The sequence below is a fragment of the Pongo pygmaeus genome, chromosome 9, assembly GCF_028885625.2.
Source record: "Pongo pygmaeus isolate AG05252 chromosome 9, NHGRI_mPonPyg2-v2.0_pri, whole genome shotgun sequence".
In the NCBI taxonomy this organism is placed as follows: Eukaryota; Metazoa; Chordata; class Mammalia; order Primates; family Hominidae; genus Pongo; species Pongo pygmaeus.
Window position 1 is genome coordinate 6,298,884 of NC_072382.2, and position 21,268 is coordinate 6,320,151.

At 44.8% G+C, this 21,268-nt stretch overlaps 1 protein-coding gene and 1 long non-coding RNA gene across 52 annotated transcripts in view; one reads left to right on the forward strand and one right to left on the reverse strand.

The window, feature by feature from the left end:
- The first annotated feature begins 12,084 nt into the window (after nucleotides 1–12,084).
- LOC129007893 (uncharacterized) lies at nucleotides 12,085–15,974 on the forward strand. 2 transcript variants are annotated; one of them, XR_008492415.2, is made up of 3 exons: nucleotides 12,085–15,404; nucleotides 15,592–15,689; nucleotides 15,859–15,974. It is a non-coding gene; the product is annotated as an uncharacterized LOC129007893 (long non-coding RNA). The 2 variants fall into 2 exon arrangements; XR_010127532.1 differs by having other exon boundaries at nucleotides 12,085–15,166; nucleotides 15,266–15,689.
- A 561-nt stretch (nucleotides 15,975–16,535) lies between these two features.
- Nucleotides 16,536–21,268, reverse strand: part of PPP6R3 (protein phosphatase 6 regulatory subunit 3) — a 153,366-nt gene continuing 148,633 nt past the window's right edge. For 29 of the 50 annotated variants that reach the window (XM_054439251.2, XM_054439244.2, XM_063670794.1 and 26 more), the window contains one exon: nucleotides 16,536–18,767. In XM_054439251.2, the coding sequence (XP_054295226.2) occupies nucleotides 18,716–18,767 (52 nt within the window). In that variant the 3' untranslated portion in view covers nucleotides 16,536–18,715. Of the gene's footprint in view, nucleotides 18,798–21,268 lie in introns of all 50 variants that reach the window. The other 21 variants (XM_063670799.1, XM_063670808.1, XM_063670781.1 and 18 more) reach the window with 1 other exon arrangement.

Here is a 21,268-nt window from a genome sequence, read left to right on the forward strand (position 1 = left end):
CTGGAGGGCTGATAAAGATTGTGATATGTCCGCAATGCTAGCAGAGAAGTCATTAGACAGGCTATGGAAGGTCGTGACAGAGGTTGAAATGCCTGCTATTCCAGTACCGAGAGCAATAATGGAGGCAGAAAGTCTTTTTTTTGTCGTGTCGCTGTCATGAGGGGAACAGGGAGCTTTTCGGTCCTATTTGCAAATTGAATTTTGGGGGTAAGGAAAACTAGTGTGCATGTGCCTGTCTAATTAGCAGGTAGACACATGTAGGTAGAGGATCTACAGAGGAAGAAGAGACCTTGTGCGAGGCAAAACTGGAGATGTAAAGTAAAAAGGTGAGAAGGAGTGCTGAAAGGGGTGTCTTGTACTTAGACTCTTAGGGATCTAGCTAGGGCGGCAGCTGTCAGAGGTTGTAATGGGGACTGATGGGGTAACTGCGTAGAGGGGGAGATTCGATTTTCATGGTGCATGAGAAAACGAGTATCTATGAGCAACCTTTCACTGTTATTTTCGGGACTGGGTATAAGTAAACAAGAAGAGGGCCTGGGAGGAGAGTCTGACGAGCAAGGGGAAGGTAGCCAAGGATGGAGTGAAATACAGGGTAAGTGTCTTCTTAAGCAATAATTACTGCTAACGTTTTTAAGTTTGTCAGTATTGATAGACGGCTTGCCTGTAATATGGAGCTGGAAGGCTTTAATTGTTTCAGTGATGTGTGTAGTTGGGCTTTGGAGATGAAGAGTAAAGGAACATCGAGAAGGTGAAAGATTACCTAGGGGAATTCCAGTGGGTCTTTGCTGAGATACATAAAGGAGTGGCCACAGGAATAGTAGTTTGTGTTGTGAGAGGTCCGAATATGGGGGCAGTAGAGTTAATATAAAGAGAAAGGTTTTTAAATAAGTGCGGAGAAGGGCGGCAGCTTGCTGATGTGAAATGTCTGGGAAGGTCTTGCTGGACCCATCTAGAAAGTAAATGAGTTCTTTAGGAGGGTAAAAGTGAGGGCTGTTAAAGGAAGTTCAGAGGTGTAAGGAGACAGGAGATGTTGCCTAGTCTGTAAGGCGGGGACAGCTGTGTAGGCACTGGAAGAAAGGGAAATGCAAATCCAGCAGTTGTTCGCTAAGGAGGGATTAGAAGCGGCTAGGAGAGAATGGGTAAGGTTGATAGTGTGGTGGAGACAGCTGGGGAGAGGTAGAGGGTGGCATAAGAATGGGAATGAGAATAAGAGTGAGTATAAAAGTAAAGAATAGAAATTCATCAGGCTGGAAGTATTGGAGGGTGCCCTGCCAGCAAAGATCATCTACTTACTCTAAGAGGGAATTAAGAATGGCGGTTTCGGGATGGCATCAAGAGATATCAGCTGTGATGGCTGGAAGAAACAGTGTAAACTGGCAGTATAAACAAGAGTAGGGCATTTATAAGTAGTTGAGAACGGAGAATAGGAGTATGACTAGATAGAAAATAGGGATGACAAGTTTTTTGGGGCTCGGCCTAAGTGGTAGGGGTAACTTTGTAAAGCCCTGTTGCAAAAAGTAGGGTAAGGATGAACAGACCTAATAGAATGAAGGGATGTATTAGGCTCATAAGGGTTATTACTGTTCTTCAGAAATATGAGTGAGTTTAAGGGAAGTAGGGGAGAGTACTTGCGACTTCTAGGAGGAAGAGGGATTAGGCTGCTGTCCGACGGACACAGCTTTATTCTGGAATGGCAAACCTAGTGGGGAGGATCCTGCAGGCGGACGGCAGTTGAGGTACTATAGATGACTAAGTAGGGTCCGATCCCTCGAGGTTGTAGAGTTTGAGGGGTCAGATTTTTAACAAGAACTGATTGTCTAGCTAGGGTGTCTTCATATGGCTGGGGATCTGGAGTAGGCAAGAGAAGATTACAGCCTGGTGAATTTCTTGTCTAGCCTGTTGGAGGACTGGAAGATAGTCGCCAAGAGGGCTGGTGTCTGGGATGAGGTTGGGGCCAAGCAAGAAAGTGCATCTATATAAAAATTCAAATGGACTGCACCTTGTAGCATCTTGAGGACAGGCTCTAATTCTGAGAAGGGCAAGAGGTAAAAGTACTGTCTAATCTTTTTTAAGTTGGAGGCTTAGCTTGGTGAGGTGTGTCTTTAAAAGACTATTAGTCCTTTCTACTTTTCCTGAAGATTGAGAATGGTAAGGGATATGAAGGTTCTACTGAATACCAAGAGCCTGAGAAACTGCTTGGGTGATTTGACTAGTAAAGGCTGGTCTGTTATTAGACTGTATAGAGGTGGGAAGGCCAAACTGAGGAATTATGTCTGACAGAAGGGAAGAAATGACTGCGGTGGCCTTCTCAGACCTTGTGGGAAAGTCCTCTACTTATCTAGTGGAAGTGTCTACCTAGACTAAGAGATATTTTAGTTTTCTGACTTGAGGCATGTGAGTAAAGTCAATTTGCCAGTCCTGGGCAGGGGCAAATCCCCGAGCTTGATGTGTAGGGAAGGGAGGAGGCCTGAACAATCCCTGAGGGGTAGTAGAATAGCAGATGGAACACTGAGAAATGATCTCCTTGAGGATAGATTTCTATGATGGAAAGGAAATGAGAGGTCTTAAGAGACGGGCTAGTGGCTTGTAACTTACATGGAAGAGGTTATGAAATGACGACAGAATAGAATGGGCCTGTGAGGCTGGAAGGAGATATTTTCCTTGGTCTAAGAACTATTTGCCTTGTGTGGGAAGAGATTGATAGGTGGAAGTTTCAGCGGGAGAGTAGGTGGGAGTGACTGATGTGAAGGAGAAAAACTGGCCGTGGGGACACAAGTTGCAGAGCTAGCTGCTTGTCTAGCTACTTTATCAGCATAAGCGTTGCTGTGAGAGACAGAAGTTGGAAAGCTAGCTAGCTTGTCTAGCTACTTTATCAGCATAAGCGTTGCTTAGAGCAATGGGATCTGACGCCTTTCGATGCCTCTTGCAGTGAATGATTCCAGCTTCCTTTGGAAGTAAAGCGGCCTTGAGTAGAGTTTTTATTAAAGAGGCATTAATGATGGAGGACCCTTGTGTAGTGAGGAAACCTCTTTCAGCCCATATGACCGCATGGTGGTGCAGAATATGAAAGGCATATTTAGAATCAGTATAGATATTGACGCATAGTGTTTTTGCAAGAGTGAGGGCTTGAGTTAAGGCAACTAGTTCGGCTTGCTGAGAGGTAGTGGAGGGATGCAGAGCAGTAGCCTTAATGATAGATGTGGAAGATAGTATAGCATAGCCTGCCTTTGCTGGTGAGTGGTGATTAGGCCTGGTGGAACTGCCATCAATAAACTAAGTGTGATTAGGGTGAGAAACAGGGAAGAAGGAAATGTGGGGAAATGGGGTGAACGTCAGGTGGGTCAGAGAGATGCAGTCATGAGGGTCAGGTGTGGTATCTGGAATAATGTGGGAGGCTGGATTGAAGTCTGGGCTGGGAACAATGGTAATTGTGGGAGACTTAACAAAGAGTGAGTATAGCTGAAGGAGCCAGGGAGCAGAAAGTATATGCGTCAGGTGTGAGGAATAAAATAGATTTTGGAAATTATGAGAGCTGTAGAGAGTAAGTTGAGCATAGTTTGTGATTTTGAGGGCCTCTGAAAGTATTAGGGCTGCAGCAGCCACTGCACGGAGACATGATGGCCAGCCTAAAACAGTAAGGTCAAGTTGTCTGGACAAAAAGGCTACAGGACTCGATCCTGGTCCTTGTGTAAGAATTCTGACTGCACAGCCTTGCACATCGGCTGTGTGTAATGAAAAGGGTTGGGATGAGTCAGGGAGAGCTAGAGTGGGGGCAGTCTCTAAAGCTGTCTTCAAGGAATGGAAAGAGGAGTGGGGAAAGGATTTAGGATCTATGGGGTCAACTAGGTTTTTTTTGTGTGAGTTTATATAATGGTTTTGTTAGGATGGCAAAACTAGGTATCTAAAGGCGAAAATATCCAACCATGCCCAGGAAGGAAAGGAGTTGTTGTTTTGTAGAAGGGGTTGGGGTTTGGGAGATCAGTCGGACACGATCGGCAGGGAGAGCACGTGTGTTTTTATGAAGAATTATGCCGAGGTAGGTAACGGATGGAGAAGAAATTTGAGCTTTGGAGGGGGATACCTGATATCTTTTGGAGAACAAATGCTGAAGGGGCAGAAGTGTATCTTGTTGAGAAGATTCAAAGGAGGGGCTACAAAGAAGAAGGTCATCAATATGTTGAATAAGGTGAGAAGCGGAGGTGTGGAAAGAGCTTGGCTGAAGTAATGAGGGCTGTCCTTGAAACCTTGTGGCAGCACAGCCCAGGTAAGCTGCTGGGACTGATGGGTGTCAGGGTCAGTCCAGGTGAAATCAAAGAGAGGCTGGGATGAGGGGTGCAGGGGAATAGTGAAAAGGGCATCTTTAAGATCAAGAACGGAATAGTGAGTTGTGGAGGAAGGTATTGAGGACAAACGAGTGTACGGGTTGGGTACCACAGGGTGGATAGGCAAAACAATTTGGTTGATAAGGCGCAGATCCTGAACTAATCTGTAAGACTTGTCTGGTTTTTGGACAGGTAAAATGAGGGAATTGTAAGGAGAGTTTATAGGTTTTAGAAGCCCATGCTGTAGCAGGCAAGTGATAACAGGCTTTAATCCTTTTAAAGCATGCTGTGGGATGGGATATTGGCGTTGAGCGGGGTAAGGGTGATTAGGTTTTAATGGGATGGTAATGGGCATGTGATCGGTTGCCAGGGAAGGAGTAGAGATGTCCCATACTTGTGGGTTAAGGTGGGGGGATACGAGAGGAAGACGTGAAGGAGGCTTTGGGTTAGAAGGGTGGCGATGAGATGCGGCTGTAGTCCAGGAATAATCAGGGAAGCAGATAATTTGGTTAAAATATTCGGCCTAATAAGGGAACTGGGCAGGTGGGGATAACTAAAAAAGAGTGCATAAAAGAGTGTTGTCTAAGTTGGCACCAGAGTGGGGGAGTTTTCAGGGGTTTTGAAGCCTGGCCGTCAATACCCACAACAGTTATCAGGGAGAGGGAAACAGGCCTTTGAAAAGAAGGCAACGTGGAGTGGGTAGCTCCTCTATCGATTAAACAGGGGATGGACTTACTTTCCACTATGAGAGTATCGGGAGACCTGCCCCAATAATTACGTAGGTTCTTTTCTATTTTCCTAAGCATCAGCTGGCTTGAGAAATAAAAGGACAGAGTACAAAAGAGAGAAATTTTAAAGCTGGGCATCCGGGGGAGACATCACACATTGGTAGGATCCGTGATGCCCCACAAGCCATGAAAACCAGCAAGTTTTTATTAGAAGTTTTCAAAAGGGGAGGGAGTATACGAATAGGCGTGGGTGACAGACATCAAGTACTTAACAGGGTAATAGAATATCACAAGGCAAGTGGAGGCAGGGCGAGAACGCAGGACCACAGGACGGAGGCGAAATTAAAATTGCTAATGAAGTTTCGGGCACCATTGTCATTGATAACATCTTATCAGGAGACAGGGTTTTGAGATCAACCGGTCTGACCAAAATTTATTAGGTGGGAATTTCCTCTTCCTAATAAGCCTGGGAGCGCTATGGGAGACTGGAGTTTATTTCACCCCTGCAGTCTCGACCATAAGAGACAGGAACACCCCGGGGGGACCAGTTCAGAGACCTACCCACAGGTGCGCATTCTCTTTCTCAGGGACGTTCCATGCTGAGAAAAAGAATTCAGCGATATTTCTCCCATTTGCTTGTGAAAGAAGAGAAATATGGCTCTGTTCTGCCCAGCTCACCGGTGGTCAGAGTTTAAGGTTCTCTCTCTTATTCCCTGAACAATTGCTGTTACCCTGTTCTTTTTTCAGGGTGCCCACATTTCATATTGCTCAAACACACATGCTGTACAATTTTTGTAGTTGACACAATTATCACAGGGTCCTGGAACGATATACATCCTCCTCAACTGACAGGATTAAGAGATTAAAGTAAAGACAGGCATAGGAAAGCAGAAGGGTATTGACTGGGGAAGTGATAAGTGTCCATGAAATCTTTACAATTTATGTTTAGAGAATGCAGTAAACACAGGCATAAGAAATTACAAAAGTATTAATTTGGGGAACTAACAAATGTCCATAAAATCTTCACAATCCATGTTCTTCTGCCATGGTTTCAGCCAGTCTCTCTGTTTGGGGTCCCTGACTTCCCGTAACAGAGAGTTACTTGAAGCTCAGCATCTGTGATGCTCCAGGGGGCCTCCGAGGCGATCGGGCAGCATCAATCTTCAGTCACTAAGTCGAGCAGATCTGGGAAGGAGTCAGTCAGAGGGCCTTGGGCTAGAGCTTTAGGGGCTCTAGGAGTGGCTGCCAGGCGAGCTGGGCAGTCTGCCTTCCAGTGGGTCCCTGCACAGATGGGACATGGCTTGGAAGGAATCCTGGGCTGCGGGCATTCCTTGGCCCAGTGGCCAGATTTCTGGCACTTGAAGCAAGATCCTGATGGAGGAAGTCTTGTAGGAATGCTTGACTGCTGCAGCTTAGGCATGTGCGGCTTAGGCATCTTGAAGTTCTTGTATGCTGGAGGTGTGGCTGGGTTTTTTCTCACAGCAGAGGCAAGTAATTGTAACTTAGAAATGCATTGCCGTCTGGCTGCTTCCTCTCATTGTACACCTTGAAGGAGAGGTTGATTAATTCCTGTTGTGGGGTTTGAGGGCCAGATTCTAATTTTTGAAATTTTTTCCTAATGTCAGGAGTGGACTGGGTGATAAAATGCATATTGAGAATAAGGCGGCCTTCTGGCCTTTCTGGGTCTAGGGCGGTATAGCGTCTAAGTGTTGCTGCTAAGTGGGCCATGAACTGGGCTGGGTTTTCATCTTTACTTTGGGTAGTTTCTTTAAGCTTGTCATAATTAACAGCTTTGTAAGCTGCCTTTTTAAGCCCTTCAACTAGGCAGGAAATCATGTAATCTTGCCTAGCTATACCTGGGGAATTTGCCTGGTAGTTCCATTGGGGATCCTCTCCGGGAACTGCTCTAATGCCTTCCTGGAGGTCTGGCTCGTGAAGCCGGCGGTTATCAGCGTGAGATTGGGCTAGAGAAAAAACTCTTTCCTGTTCATCTGGGGAGAGGGTAGAAGTCAAGATGACATTTAAGTCACTTTAGGTTAAATTGTAGGACAGAGTTAGATATTGGAATTCCTGTATATATTTAGTGGGGTCTGATGAGAAAGAGCTTAAATGCTGACTGATCTGAGAGAGGTCTGATAGAGAAAATGCCTTCATTTTCTCTATCAGTTCTATGCCTTCAGTTCTAGCCACCTCTTTAAGAGGAAATTGTTGGGCAGGTGGGGAAGAACTAGTCACGGAACTAAACTGTAAGCCGGACCGGGTGTGAGGAGGGGAGGTGGTAGAACGATTATAGGGTGGAGGAGCGGAGGCTGAGGAGGAATTGGGACTTAGCTCAGCCTGGCGACGAGCAGCCTGAGGAGGAGGGGAAAGCTCAGATGGGTCTGTAGAAAAGGAAGACTGGAAAGACTCAGCGATGCTTGGGGTTGGGACTAAGGGGACAGGCAGGAGGGAAAGAAGGAGGATTTGGGAACAGAGACTAGGGAGGGAACGAAGTGTGAAAAATGCCTGGACGTCAGGCACCTCAGACCATTTGCCTATTTTTTCGACAAAAATTATTTAGGTCTTGTAGGATGGAGAAATCGAAAGTGCCATTTTCTGGCCATTTAGAGCCATTGTCAAGTTTATATTGGGGCCAAGCGGCATTGCAGAAGAAGATAAGGCATTTAGGTTTTAGGTCAGGTGTGAGTTGAAGAGGTTTTAGGTTTTTAAGAATACAGGCTAAGGGAGAAGAAGGAGGAATGGAGGGTGGAAGTTTGCCTATAGTGAAGGAGGCAAGCCTAGAGAAAAGAGAGAGTAGAGACACAGAGGGAAGGGGTTTTGGGGGTTCTTACCTTCCAGAAAAGCGGGAAAGGGGTCAGGCGTGGAAATAAGGGGTTGGGGCACAGAGATAAGAGGTCGGGGTGTGGAAATAAGGGGTTGGGGTGCAGAGGTAAGAGGTCGGGGCATGGAAATAAGGGATCAGGGTGCAGAGATAAGAGGTCGGGGCATGGAAATAAGGGATCAGGGCGCAGAGATAAGAGGTCGGGGCATGGAAATAAGGGATTGGGGCACAGAGATAAGAGGTCAGGGTGTGGAAATAAGGGATTGGGGGGTTCTTGACCCCCAGAAAAGCAGAGAAGGGGTAGAGATACGGAAAGAAGGGGTTGGGGTACTTGCCCCTCCGCCAGAAAAGTGGGACTTGCCGCTAAGGGTGAAGGACTAAGGCATGCATCCCTGCATGGTCTGACACCTCTGAAACCTGGATGAATAATCAGAGAGGCATCCCTGCAATGATTAAACACCAAGGGAAGGCTGCCTTCTTTAGTCTGTGACCAGCACCAGAGTTTTGGGTCCACGGATAAAACGTGTCTCCTTTGTCTCTACTAGAAAATGAAAGGAATTGAAATTAAGAGAAGGGAGAGATTGAAGTGTGGCACCAAGATTGAAAGGAGAAAGAGGTTGAGGGATAGTGAGGGAGGTTCGAGAAGACAGTAAAAAGAGGCCGCTTACCAGATTTGAAATTGGTGAGATGTTTCTTGGCCTGGTCGGTCTGAGGACCTGAGGTCGTAGGTGGATCTTTCTCATGGAGCAAAGAACAGGAGGACAGGGGATTGATCTCCCAAGGGAGGTCTCCCAATCCGAGTCACGGCACCAAATTTCATGCGCGTCCGTGTGAAGAGACCACCAAACAGGCTTTGTGTGAGCAATAAAAGCTTTTAATCATCTGGGTGCAGGCGGGCTGAGTCTGAAAAGAGAGTTAGCGAAGGGAGATGGGGTGGGGCCGTTTTATAAGATTTGGGTAGGTAAAGGAAAATTACAGTCAAAGGGGGTTTGTTCTCTGGCGGGCAGGAGTGGGGGTCTCAAGGTGCTCAGTGGGGGAGCTTTTTGAGCCAGGATGAGCCAGGAAAAGGACTTTCACAAGGTAATGTCATCCCTTAAGGCAAGGACCGGCCATTTTCACTTCTTTTGTGGTGGAATGTCATCAGTTAAGGCAGGGCAGGGCATATTCACTTCTTTTGTGATTCTTCAGTTACTTCAGGCCATCTGGGCGTATACGTGCAAGTCACAGGGGATGCGATGGCTTCGCTTGGACTCAGAGGCCTGACAGTAAAATATACATAACATAAAATATACCATCTTAACCATTTTTTAAAGTTACAGTTCACCTGGGTGCCGTGGCTCACACCTGTAATCCCAACACTTTGGGAGGCCAAGGCAGGCAGATCACCTGAGGTCAGGAGTTCGAGACCAGCCTGGCCAACATGGTGAAACCCGTTTCTACTAAAAATACAAATATTAGCTGAGTGTGGTGGCTTGTGCCTGTAATTCCAGCTACTCGGGAGGCTGAGGCAAGAGAATTGCTTGAACCTGGGAGGCAGAAGTTGCAGTGAGCCGAGATTGCACCACTGCACTCCAGCCTGGGTGAAAAGAGCAAAACTCTGTCTAAAAAAAAAAAAAAAAAAAAAAAAAAAAAAAAGCTACAGTTTAATGGTATTAAATTCCCCTAATAATGTTGTATAACAACAACAATCATCCGTCTCCAGCACTCTTTTCACCCGTAAAACTTCATCTCTATATCCATTAAGCATTAAACACTAACTCCTCATCCCCCAGCCCCCAGCCCCTGGCACCCACCCCTCTATTGTCTGTCTCTATAGATCTGACAACTCTAGGCACCTCAAATAAATGGAATCCTGCGGTATTTGCCTTTCTGTCACTGGCTTATTTCACTGAGCCTAATGTCCTCAAGTTTCATCCATGTTATAGCATATTGTACCATTTCCTTCTTTTTTAAGGCTGAATAATATTCCACTTTTTGTATACACAGCATTTTGCTTAGTCATTCATCTGTCAATGGATACTTGAGTTGTCTCCACTTTGTAGGTATTGAGGATAATGCTGGCATGAACGTGAGTGTCCAAATATCTCTTCAAGACCCCGCTTTTTAATTATTTCATATATATACCCAGAAGTGAAATTGTTGCATTATATGGAAATTCTATTTTTAACTTTTTGAAGAACCTCCATACTGTTTTCCACAGTGACTATACCGTTCTACATTCTCAAAGCACACAAGGGTTCTGATTTCTCCACATCCTTGCCAATACTTATTTGTGTGAGTATGCATGTGTTATAGTAGCCATCCTAATGGATGTGAGGTGGTAGTTTGGATTTGCATTTCTCTAATGATTAGTGATGAGCACCTTTATATGTGTTTGTCATTTGTATATCTTCTCCGGAGAAATGTCTATTCATGTCCTTTGCCCATTTTTGAATCACGTTGTTTCTTTGTTCTTGAGTTTTAGGAGTTCTAAATATTCTGGATATTAATCACTTATCAGACATGTGATTTGTAAATATTTTCTGTTCTGTGAATTGCCTTCTTACTCTGTTGACAGTATTTTTTTAAAATTATTATTTGTAGAGATGGGGTCTCCATGTGTTGCCCAGGCTGGTCTCCATTTCCTGGACTCAAGGGATCTTCCCATTTTGGCCTCCCCAAGTGCTGGGATTACAGGCATAAACCACTGTACCTGGCTTATTGACCGTATCTTTTGATGAACCACATTTAAAATTTTTCATGAAGTCCAATTTGTCTATTTCTTTCCTTTGTTTCCTATGCTTTTGGTGTCATATCCAAGAAATCACTGCCACATCCAGTGCTGTGAAGCTCTTGCCCTATGTTTTCTTCTAGGAATTTGTTTTAGGTCTTAGATCCATTTTGATTTTTGTATATAGTGTTAGGTAAGGGTCAAATTCTGTTCTTTTGCATGTGGATATCCAGTTTTCCCTGCACCATTTGTTGAAAACACTGTCCTTTCCCCACTGAACGGTCTTGGCACCCTTGTCAAAAATCATTTGACCATAGGCCTGGCATGGTGGTTCACGCCTGTAATCCCAGCACTTTGGCAGGCCAAGGCAAGTGGATCACTCGAGGTCAGGAGTTCGAGACCAGCCTGGCCAACATGGCAAAACCCCATCTCTACTAAAAATACAAAAAGAATTAGCCGGGTGTTCTGGTGCACACCTGTAATCCCAGCTACTCAGGAGGCTGAGGCAGGAGAATCGCTTGAATCCAGGAAGTGGAGGTTGCGGTGAGCTGCACTGCACTCCAGCCTGGGCAACAGAGGGATATGTCTCAAAAAAAAAAAAAAAATCATTTGACCATAAATGCCAGGGTTTATTCCTGGGCTTCTATTCTATTCCACTGGTTTATATGTCTCTCTTTATGCCAGTACTATAATGTTTTGACTACTGTAGCTTTGTAGTAAATTTTGAAATAAGGAAGTATGCGTTCTCTAGCTTTGTTCTTTTTCAAGATTGTCTGGCTATTTATGGTCCCTTGAAGTTCTCTATTAATTTTAGAATAGATTTTTCTATTTCTGCAAGAACATATCATTGGGATTTGGATAGGGATTGCATTGAATCTGTAGATTGCTTTGGGTAGTATTAACATTTTAGCAATGTTATGTCTCCAATTCATATACAGGGAATGTGTTTCCACATCTTAATGTTTTAATTTCTTTCAGCCGTGTCTTGTAGTTTCTATTGTACATACCTTTCACTTCTTCGGTTAATTCCTAAGTATTTTATTCTTTTTATGCTATTGTAAAAGGGATTATTTTTATAATTTCCTTTTTTAGATTCTTCATTGGTATCATATAGAAACACCACTGATGTGTGTGCATGTGTGTTCTGAGCAGGGTCTCACAATATTGCCCACGCTGGAGTGCAGTGATGTGATCATAGCTGAGTGCAGCCTCAACCTCCCAGGCTCAAGTGACCCTCCTTCCTCAGCTTCCCAAAGTGCTGGGATTAGAGGTGTGAGCCACCACACTCAGCTGATTTTTGTGTGTTCACTTTGTATCCTGCTACTTTGCTGAATTCATTTATTAGTTCTAATAGTTTTTTTTTGTGTGTGTGTGTGGACACTTAAGGGCTCTCTACATTTTCAAATCATATTATCTGCAAACAGAGATAATTTTACTTCTTTATTTCCAAATCGAATGCCTTGTATTTCTTTTTCTTCTTAATTTCTCTGGCTAGAACTTTTAGTGATCCGAACAGAAGTGGCGAAAGAAGGCACCCCTGCCTTGTTCTTGTTCTTAGAGGAAAATCTTTGTCTTTCACTAATGAGTAAAATGTTTGCTGTGGGTTTTTACATATGGCTTTTTCACATTGACGTAGTTTCCTTCTGTTCCTAGTTTGTGTTCTTTTTTTTTTTTGACAGGGTCTTGCTCTGTCACGCAGGCTGGAGTGCAGTGGCATAATCACAGCTCACTACTGCCTTGACCTCCCTGGCTCAAGCAATCCTCCCACTTCAGCCTCCCGAGTAGCTGGGACCACAGGTACGCACAACCACGCCTGGCTAATTAAAAAAAATTTTTTTGGTAGAGACAGGGTCTTGCCACATTCCCCAGGCTGGTCTCAAACTCCTGGGCTCAAGTAATCTAGTTGTAAAAAGTTTAAAGCCAGTTTTTAAAAAGCCCAACTTTCATCATTGGCAGGATGTGCGTTCTGATAAAATTACTCTTACAGCTAGAAACAGAAGAACCTTTCCTTGCATTTCTAATTGTTTTGTTCCACTGCTGTATTTATAGTTTGATGAAGAGCATCTTACCCCTGCACAGTGCTTTTAAACTCTGCTTTGCCTGATATGAATACTCTTATTTTCTGCTGGTACCCTATTTTTCTATCCACTTATTTTCAGCCTGTCACTTTTATGATTATCAACAGCATATTCCTGGTTCTAGTTTCAACCCCAATCTGACCACCTGTCTTCTAAAGAGAAAAAACAGATTTAGTGTAACAACATATTTCTTAGTTTGTTTAGGAAAGACGGGGTTTAGGGAAACTTCCTCCTACTCCTGACACCAAAGTTCAGAAACAAGTGAGAATTAGGACTTGAAAGACAAATGGGTGGGGGGAACTTCTTAGTTTGGCTTTTGAATTTTTATTACTTTTTCATAGAGATGAGGTCTCACTGTGTTGCCCCGGCTGGTCTCGAACTCCTGGGCTCAAGCAATCTGCCCGTCTTGGCCTCCCAAAGCACTGGGATTACAGGCGTGAGCCACCCTGCCCAGCCTAGAAAGCATTTTTGACTGAACCAAAAGTGCAAATCCTCACCAAAATCTCTCAGTGAAGTCACTAAGCTCCCATTAGAGTGGAGTGTGGAGAGGCCAAGGGCACTCGTCTAGTGCCAAGATCCCACAGAGAAACATGAGGCCAGGGCACGAGCACCTCCTCCCAACAGGACCCCGTGACTGGGCCTTTGAACCATTAGATGCAGCCCTGGAGCCGCGGTCAGAGCGTGCCCATCCCGGAGAAGGGAAGCAGCAGCCGGCACGGCCTGTTCTCCCATCTTCACACCACTCCCTCCATACAAACCACTGCTTCCCGCCACCTCCTGTGACAATGCCTGGTGAGGTGGTCATGCCCCCTTCAGCCCTCCTGAAGTGCCCTCTGGGAAATAAGGCACGACAGACAAATGGATTCAACATCCTTTTTCTTTTTAAAACTAAACCTTGCTTGATGGGCATGGTTTGGATGAGTTCTCTGACTTCATCCCTGGATTAGACTAATGTCCCCCTCCAGTCACGGGCAGAGGCCTCCATGAGATGTGTCTAACCCAGGGATGCAGACTTCTCCCTTTGGCAGGACAGAAAGTCTACTGTGTGGAAGAGGACGATCCGGAACGTGTCCTCTCCATGGGCGGGCAAATCCAGGCTGGAGCCCAGAGCGTGCCCTGCTCCTCGGTCTCTCCTCCTTGGTAGGATAGGAAAGGCAGTTCCGGGGCCACGGTGCGTGCCATGGGGGGTGTTCTCCCTCACAATGCTTTTTATGCTGCACTTTTATCTTCTCCTTTTCCTTAGGTCTTCTAAAAGATTAAGGTGCAAATCACATACAATCAAATGCATCGGTCTTAAGTGTCGGTTTTGATGAGTTTGGACACGTGTATACGTTCACATAACCACCATCACCAACAAGCTGCAGAAGACTTCCCTCATCCCAGAAGGTGTCCCTGTGCTCTTTCCAGCCAATCCTTCCCTCTTCCCTGCCAGGAGAAAACACTATTCGAATTTCTCCCATCAATTAGTTTGGTCAGTTTCAGAGCTTCATATAGATGCTTACATATCTTACTTCTTTCGCTTAACACATTTATTTATGAGACAGGTTCTCACTCTTGTCACCCAGGCTGGAGTGCAGTGGCACGATCTCAGCTCACGGCAACCTCCGCCTCCCGGATTCACGCGATTCTCATGCCTCATCCTCCTGAGTAGCTGGGATTACAGGCGTGCACCACCACACTGGGCTAATTTTTGTTAAAATTTTAGTAGGGACGGGTTTTCGCCATGTTGACCAGGCTAGTCTTGAACTCCTGGCCTCAGGTGATCCACCTGCCTTGACTTCCCAAAGTGCTGGGATTGCAGGCTTGAGCCACCGTGTCCAGCCTTTAATGTTTTTGAGATGTATACACATGGCTGCATTCATCACGGTTCACCCCCGTTGGCTACTAAGTAGAAGTCTATCGTATGACTACACCAGAATCTGCTTATCCATCCTCCTGTTGTTAGACATATTACGAATAAAGTGACAATAAACATCCTTGTACAAATCACCTGTGGACATGTATTTGCACTGAGTATCTAGGAGAGTCTGCAGGAGTATGTTTAATTTTTTAAAACCTCCAAACCAAAAAATGAATTTGCCCACTAGTTTCCTAAACTGGAAGTATTATTTTAGACAGTAATAGGTGAGTTCTAGCAGCTTCACATTCTCATTACTATTTGGTGATGTCTTTTTCATTTGAACACTAATAGATGGAAAATGGGACCTTTTTGTGACTCTAACTTGCCCTCCTTAGGGAGTAATGATGTTGAACAACTTTTCATGTTCTTATTGGCCACTCATGTATACACAGGTCCCTGACTTAAGACGGTTTGATTTCAGGTTTTTGGACTTTACGATGGTGTGGAAGCATTAAGCTCTCAGCAGAAGCCACACTCTGAATTCCGATCTTTCCCTGGGCTGGTGGTGGATGCGCAGCACAGTGCCCTCCTGCAGTACTGAGCGGCGGCAGGGAGCAGCAGTCCCAGCCAGCTGTGCCATCGCGAGGGGAGGCGGCCGGCATGGATCGTAAGTCAGGGAACATCTGTCCCTTCTTCGTGAATATCTGTGTTCAAGTCTCTTGCTCATTTGTTAAATTGGGCTTTTCATCTTAATTTTCATTTGCAGTTTTCTCCCCTATATCTGAGGTCTGAGTCCTTTGTGAGAACACACAGTGTGGTTTCTTGCCTGGCATCCCATTCCTTGCTTCTCCATTTTCAAGAGCAGAACATTTTCACTTTGATGGAAGCCCAATGTTTCTTCTATGGTATGTGCTCTGCATCCAAAGCAGCCTTCGCCCATCCCACATTTTAGATAATTTTTTCTTCTAAAAACTTCATTGTTTAAGCGCTCATGTTTGGATCTGCAATCTATTTTGGATGAATTCTTGTGTATAACGTGCAGTAGGAATAAAGGCTCATGTCTTTCCATACGGATAGCAGTTTTATTCACAGACACAGGTGGTGGCCAGACCTGGCACACGGATGCAGCTGACCCTGGAAGCTGAAGGACAATGAAACCCATCTGATTAAGATGCTCAACTTTTCTGAAGGTAAAGGTTTTAAATAATAGGTGGGATTGAAGTGGAAATTTAGAAAGGCTAGCAGGAGACATTATGGGGTTAAGTGAGTAAAAGTTAGCTAATGTTTATTAAACATTTACCGTAAGTAAAAAGCTATTCAAGTCTTTGAACTTGTTCCTATTGTTTCCCCACCTGACAGAAAAAGCTGACACCAAGACCTGCCTAAGGTCACACCATCATGAGTGGCTGAGTTGGGCTGTGATGAGCCACCTGGCTGGAGAGCTCGTGCCCTGGTTACACGACTGCCAGTGAGATGCCTATGGACTCATGCATGTAGAGGTGTGTACCCAGACAGCTCAGAGTGAGATGCCTGCAGGCCCAGCATGCAGAGGTGTGTACTCAGTGCTGTGTGAGATGCCTGTGGGCCCAGGCACGGAGGGGTGCATGCATGCCTAGAAAGCAAAAGGCTGTGCAGAGGACCTGCTAGGAGGTAATGACTAGAGAACATGTTTTTAAGCAAACAGGTGAAGGGAAAATGCAAAATAAGGAGCTACATAAGCATCACATCTTAAGAATCATTATGGAGCACCTTGTTGGGCTGGGAGCCAAACAACATAGGTGGGGCACGCTGCACATGAAAGTGACAAGCTGGAGGTCCAGAGGAACCCTTGGAGCCGTCCCAAGACTGAGCGCTGGTGTCAGGCACCGCCTCTTCTGGGCACCTGGGCTATGGCAGTGGGGAGGACGAGCCCCTGATCCCAGAGGCCACTCTCTCACACAGTGCAGTGCAGTCTTTCTCACACAGGACCTAGTGTAACACGGGACCTAATGGCAGGACACATCAACCCATTAAAAGCCCAAGCAAGGTACAAGAGATTTCTAGAAACAAAGAATCAGGCTTTATTTTTGTTATTTTGAATACAGGTATTGTATTGTAGACATCTGTTAGTCTCATAATTCAGTATGGCCGACACACAGAAATTAAAAGTAGAAACAAAATGAGGGCACACTTGCTCCTGTCCTTGGCTTGGCCCCTCCAACCTCCAAAAGAACTGTCCTCCCCATTGTCATATCCTTTCCCTGCTACAAAAGACAAAACAAAATGCTGCCCCAAAGAAAAGTCCCAGAGGCTCTCTCCCTAGCAGTCAGTGGGATGAAGCAAGACACTGGTACCTTGGGTGGGATGGAGAAGCCACCGGGTCCATACCATGGAGGCCACGTGTGCCGCCAGTGGAGCCAAACCCTGGCCATGGCTGGCAAAACTGGCCACCAGGCGAGACCAGAGCATATTATCTACCAGTAATCCCCGAGGTCCAACGCCATTCAAGTCAGGCAGCCCTGAGGCAAGCAGGAGGAGCCCTGTCCTCTGGGGGTGCTGCTTCCAGAGGAAGTCCAAGGACAGTCTCTTCAGAGAGGAGCTCACCTGGGAAAGAGGGTTCCTGAGGAGGCGTGCAAAGGTCAAGGGAGCCACCCTTGCCACCTGTCCCAGGGCTTACTGCTGACTCCACTGTCCTGGGAGTGCTGGAGTCTCTACACCACTTAAAATGAAAAAGGAAATCAGAAATAAGGCATTAGACGTTTGATTCTTTTATTTCCATATGCAATGTAATGTTTAGGCACGCTGCTTGGGATGCTATTTCTAAAAAAATTGTTGGCCATTTTTCAGAATATCCTTTTGGTTTTAAATACTGGTCAGGAAAAACAAATGATGTAAAAATACGTGAATAATTTTCTATTACAGAAATGAAAAACTGATTTGCATCTAAAAGTGCAAGAGGTGAAGTAATTTAACCCTTTCACCAGACAATATGGCAATATACAATATATTGCTTCAGCTGTTTGAGAAGGCTGTGATGTATTTTTGTATTGACATAGAAAATTATAAATTACATTGAATTAGTATCCATAATCACTATATATATACACAAACCAGTTCTAAAAAAATACACTGGTTTAAATTTATGAGTGAAAACCTCACAAGGTACAGTAAACAATTAGCATGCTTCGGTGCCAGATTTTGATTTCTACTTTTAAAATACTAGCCTGTAAAATGAACGCACTCTAATTCCATTAGCAGCACGAGCATTTTCAACTGACTTGCCTAATAGGATTTAGGTCTGTTAAATATGCAGATTGCTCTGAAATGTTCATTGGTGATGCTTGTTAACAAGGTAAATTTTGGTGAATGGGTTAAAAGGCAGATGAACTACCAAACGAAACAAAAAACAAAAACAAAAGCCAAAAAAAAAAAATAAAACAAACAAAACAAAACAAAAAAACCCAAAACACAAGCCATATACACTCCAAATAGTCTAGTGTTTCACTTGTAGGAATAATCATTTCAAGCAAACAAGACTTGAACAGAACATATGGCTTTACAATAACATCAATTTATCAACTATGATGTAGCAATAAATACTTAATCTCTACCAATAGACTTACATTTTTGATCCGTTTTAAACAATACAGAAAACGATTACCAATCAAAAACTGGTTATAAAAAGAACACCAAATATTTCTTATTCAAAATCACTTTTGTAAGTTAGAACAACCAAAATAACACTTAGAGGGCATTTTCATTCTACAACTCCTTGTCAGCCTGGAAGAAAAATGAATTCGTAATTTTGTACAAGGTGAAAAATGTATGAAAACTGCCTAATACTTTGGTCACACTAATAATTGTCAAATAGTTATGTTTCAAATACAATAGATCTGTGTATTCACTTTTATAAAACTATTCTTACAGCCATTTTAACTATAGTATTACTACTATTATTACATGGGTGGCAAGATCTTATTTCACAGGCTACCCATTATTTAGAACAATACAATATAAACATACGCAAAAATTCTTGGTATTTGTCAATGTGCAATATTTTTACACTTCTGAATTTCTCTGTACAATGTCTTAGAATCTAGAATATAAAGGTTGCTGGTCCTGATCCCTTGCAGAGTGAGTGCAGCAGTGACAGCTTGGTGGGCTCCAGCTGACCCCTCCAGAGCCCCTGAGTGGTGGCGGTCTGCAGTCCTCAGTCAGCAGCAGCAGACGTCACCCGTCATACAGGGCCATTCACTGAAGTGTCACCTGGTGTGCTTGGCTGGCCAGTCCTAAGGAGCAACAGACAGGCATCGGAGGCACTTGCAGCAGAAATATGAAAAACAAAACCTACTTAGCTGAGCTCCCCAAGGGCAGGGACCACTTATTTTAACATTGTTTTGAACTTAGTAAGTTTTTAATAAAATGATATGTAAATGAATGGAGCAAAAGCTCTAGAAAAATCTGAGTGGCATCTAAGCTTCATCACCGGGTGAGCAGGCATTCAGCAAGGGCAGCAGCAGAGCAAATGCTCTGGGAGAACCGCCCCACCACGGCCTCCAAGAAGCACAGGGAGCGACTAGGTCAGTGGGGTATAAACTGTGGCTTCCAGAGCCTTCAGGAGCTATGTGTTCACTGCTCCTTCAAGAAAGCTTTTATGTGACCCACAGATTGGAACCCACATACTATTTCACTTGGAAACAGGATTCTGCTACTAGGAAAGGGGGGAAAAAAGGAAATGAAAGAAAAGGTTTGCAAATAAACTACTGGGAAAAAAAAAAAAAGGTGTCCACTGGAAGAACATGTTCCCACAAAGCAAATGTTAGGCTCAAAACTGGGAGGGAATAACAGGCGGGACAGTATATAACAAAGTTCCAGGTTTTGCCTTCCTACCAAAATTACAACCTGAATATATAACCTATTCTGGAAGGCTTGACCAAAATTGTATCAAGCAGACTTGGGAAAGGGTGCTTAGGGCCATAACTAGGATGCCCACAAGCACTTTTCCACTAGCATTCACAATTTACAGCTAGAATGCTATCCATGCCTTACACCTGCTGGTTATACAGTTAGCCAATAAGTCAGCTCTGCACACACAATCCACTCTGCTCACTTACATCTGATGGCGGCTCCACGTATGAGAGACATAGGAACCGAGACTTCCGGAACTAGACATAACTGGTATATAACTTGCCTTCACTTAACAAGCCAAGTGATCTTATAAGTACATTTCTTAGCCCCTCTGAGTTGTTTTCTCCTCTGTAAAATGGGAAAATAACCCTCCCCGCACCCCACAGGGCTTCACTAGTATACATATGAAATAAGTACATAATGTGTGCAACATGCTCAGCACACCAGAAGCACAAAGGACATGCTTGATAAAACAGCTGTGAAAAGTGAGAAAGTGTGACAGGAAACAGCGTGCCTGCCAATCCAAGGAACTGTGGTATCTGGCTGGGATGGGAACCACACAGGGAAGACGGGTGAGCTTCAATATCCCATGCTGTCATACGTCGCTTTAGAACACGTGCAATCTAGGATGCACTCTAGGTCTGCCCTAATGCCCACTCCAACGTCACCTCAGAGATCCTTGCCCCCGCACCCCAGCTCACATGGACCCCTGTCCCTTCTTCGTGGCTTCTTGATGAATGTGCCTCTAGTATGCCGCGAGATCACTGGGTGTCCGTGTGCTGCAGCTTTATGACCCGGCCTAGACCAGTGGCCACCACACACAAATGTGTGTCAGAGGGAAGAAGGACAGATGGACAAAGACATGGACCCAAGTGATGCCCTCTTCTTCCACTGGCTCACCCCATCTTCTCCTCCGCCCCTTGGCCCGGCAGGTTAGGGCAGGGCTCTTCAGAGCAGGCACTCCCAGCCACAGAGGAGAGCAAGTGGCTTCCCCTTATGCAAACAATTCTTCTGTGCTCAGAAAGCCAAGGAAATGACTCCAGAGCCTTGTGCATCCTTATGACAGAGAAACCAAGAATATTGCCCTGAAGCAACTGCCCCAAACTGGGATGGACCTGGATGATCCTGCCTAGGCAGCCCTCAATATAAAGGAAATGTATAGGTAGAAATCAGAGAGCTGAAATACTTGATTGGGAATCAGACCTATAAAGGACCATTAAAAAATACATTGAAACCCCCAAGAAAGAGAGTGACTTGCCCAATCCGTAGAAGCAGAGTTGAGGCAGCTTCCCAGTGCCAGAGGGCCACCCTGCCTCTTCCCCGAAAAGCCTTCACTAGAGCCAACATGCTCAAATAGTTCTTAATTTGTTTTATATGCAAAAAAATATTTTTAATCACAAAAACAAAGGCTTTATTTTGGCTACGACTTCCACATGAGGAACACAAACAGCTTGCTACACTGTGAATACAGGATTTTGGACCAACAAAGAGTGCTCCCTGCTGGTTCCCACTGGTTATGCTCTCACACAATGCTGGCAAGATTTGGGGGAGGATGGGGTGGGGGTGGGGGGTTAAAACTTCTCTGAAATAGCTTTAAAGGTCATTTTATTCCTTATGGAAGGAATATACAATCTTAGCTACATTTGCTCACAGAAGTTAATTGTGGGAAATGCTGAACAAAGCTTCCTGTGGCCCAGAGGTGCAGCCTCATCTTTGCGCCATGCTCAGTCTTGCTAAGGGCCTGGCATGGGCTCCGGGTGGCTGAGGCTTAGACTGGCCCATCCCTTCAGACCACTGGCTCAGGCTAAGCAAAAAGTGACTAGAAACAAAACATCACATTCTAAGTCGCACAGCTCTGGGAGTGGGCATTTCATACTTAAGA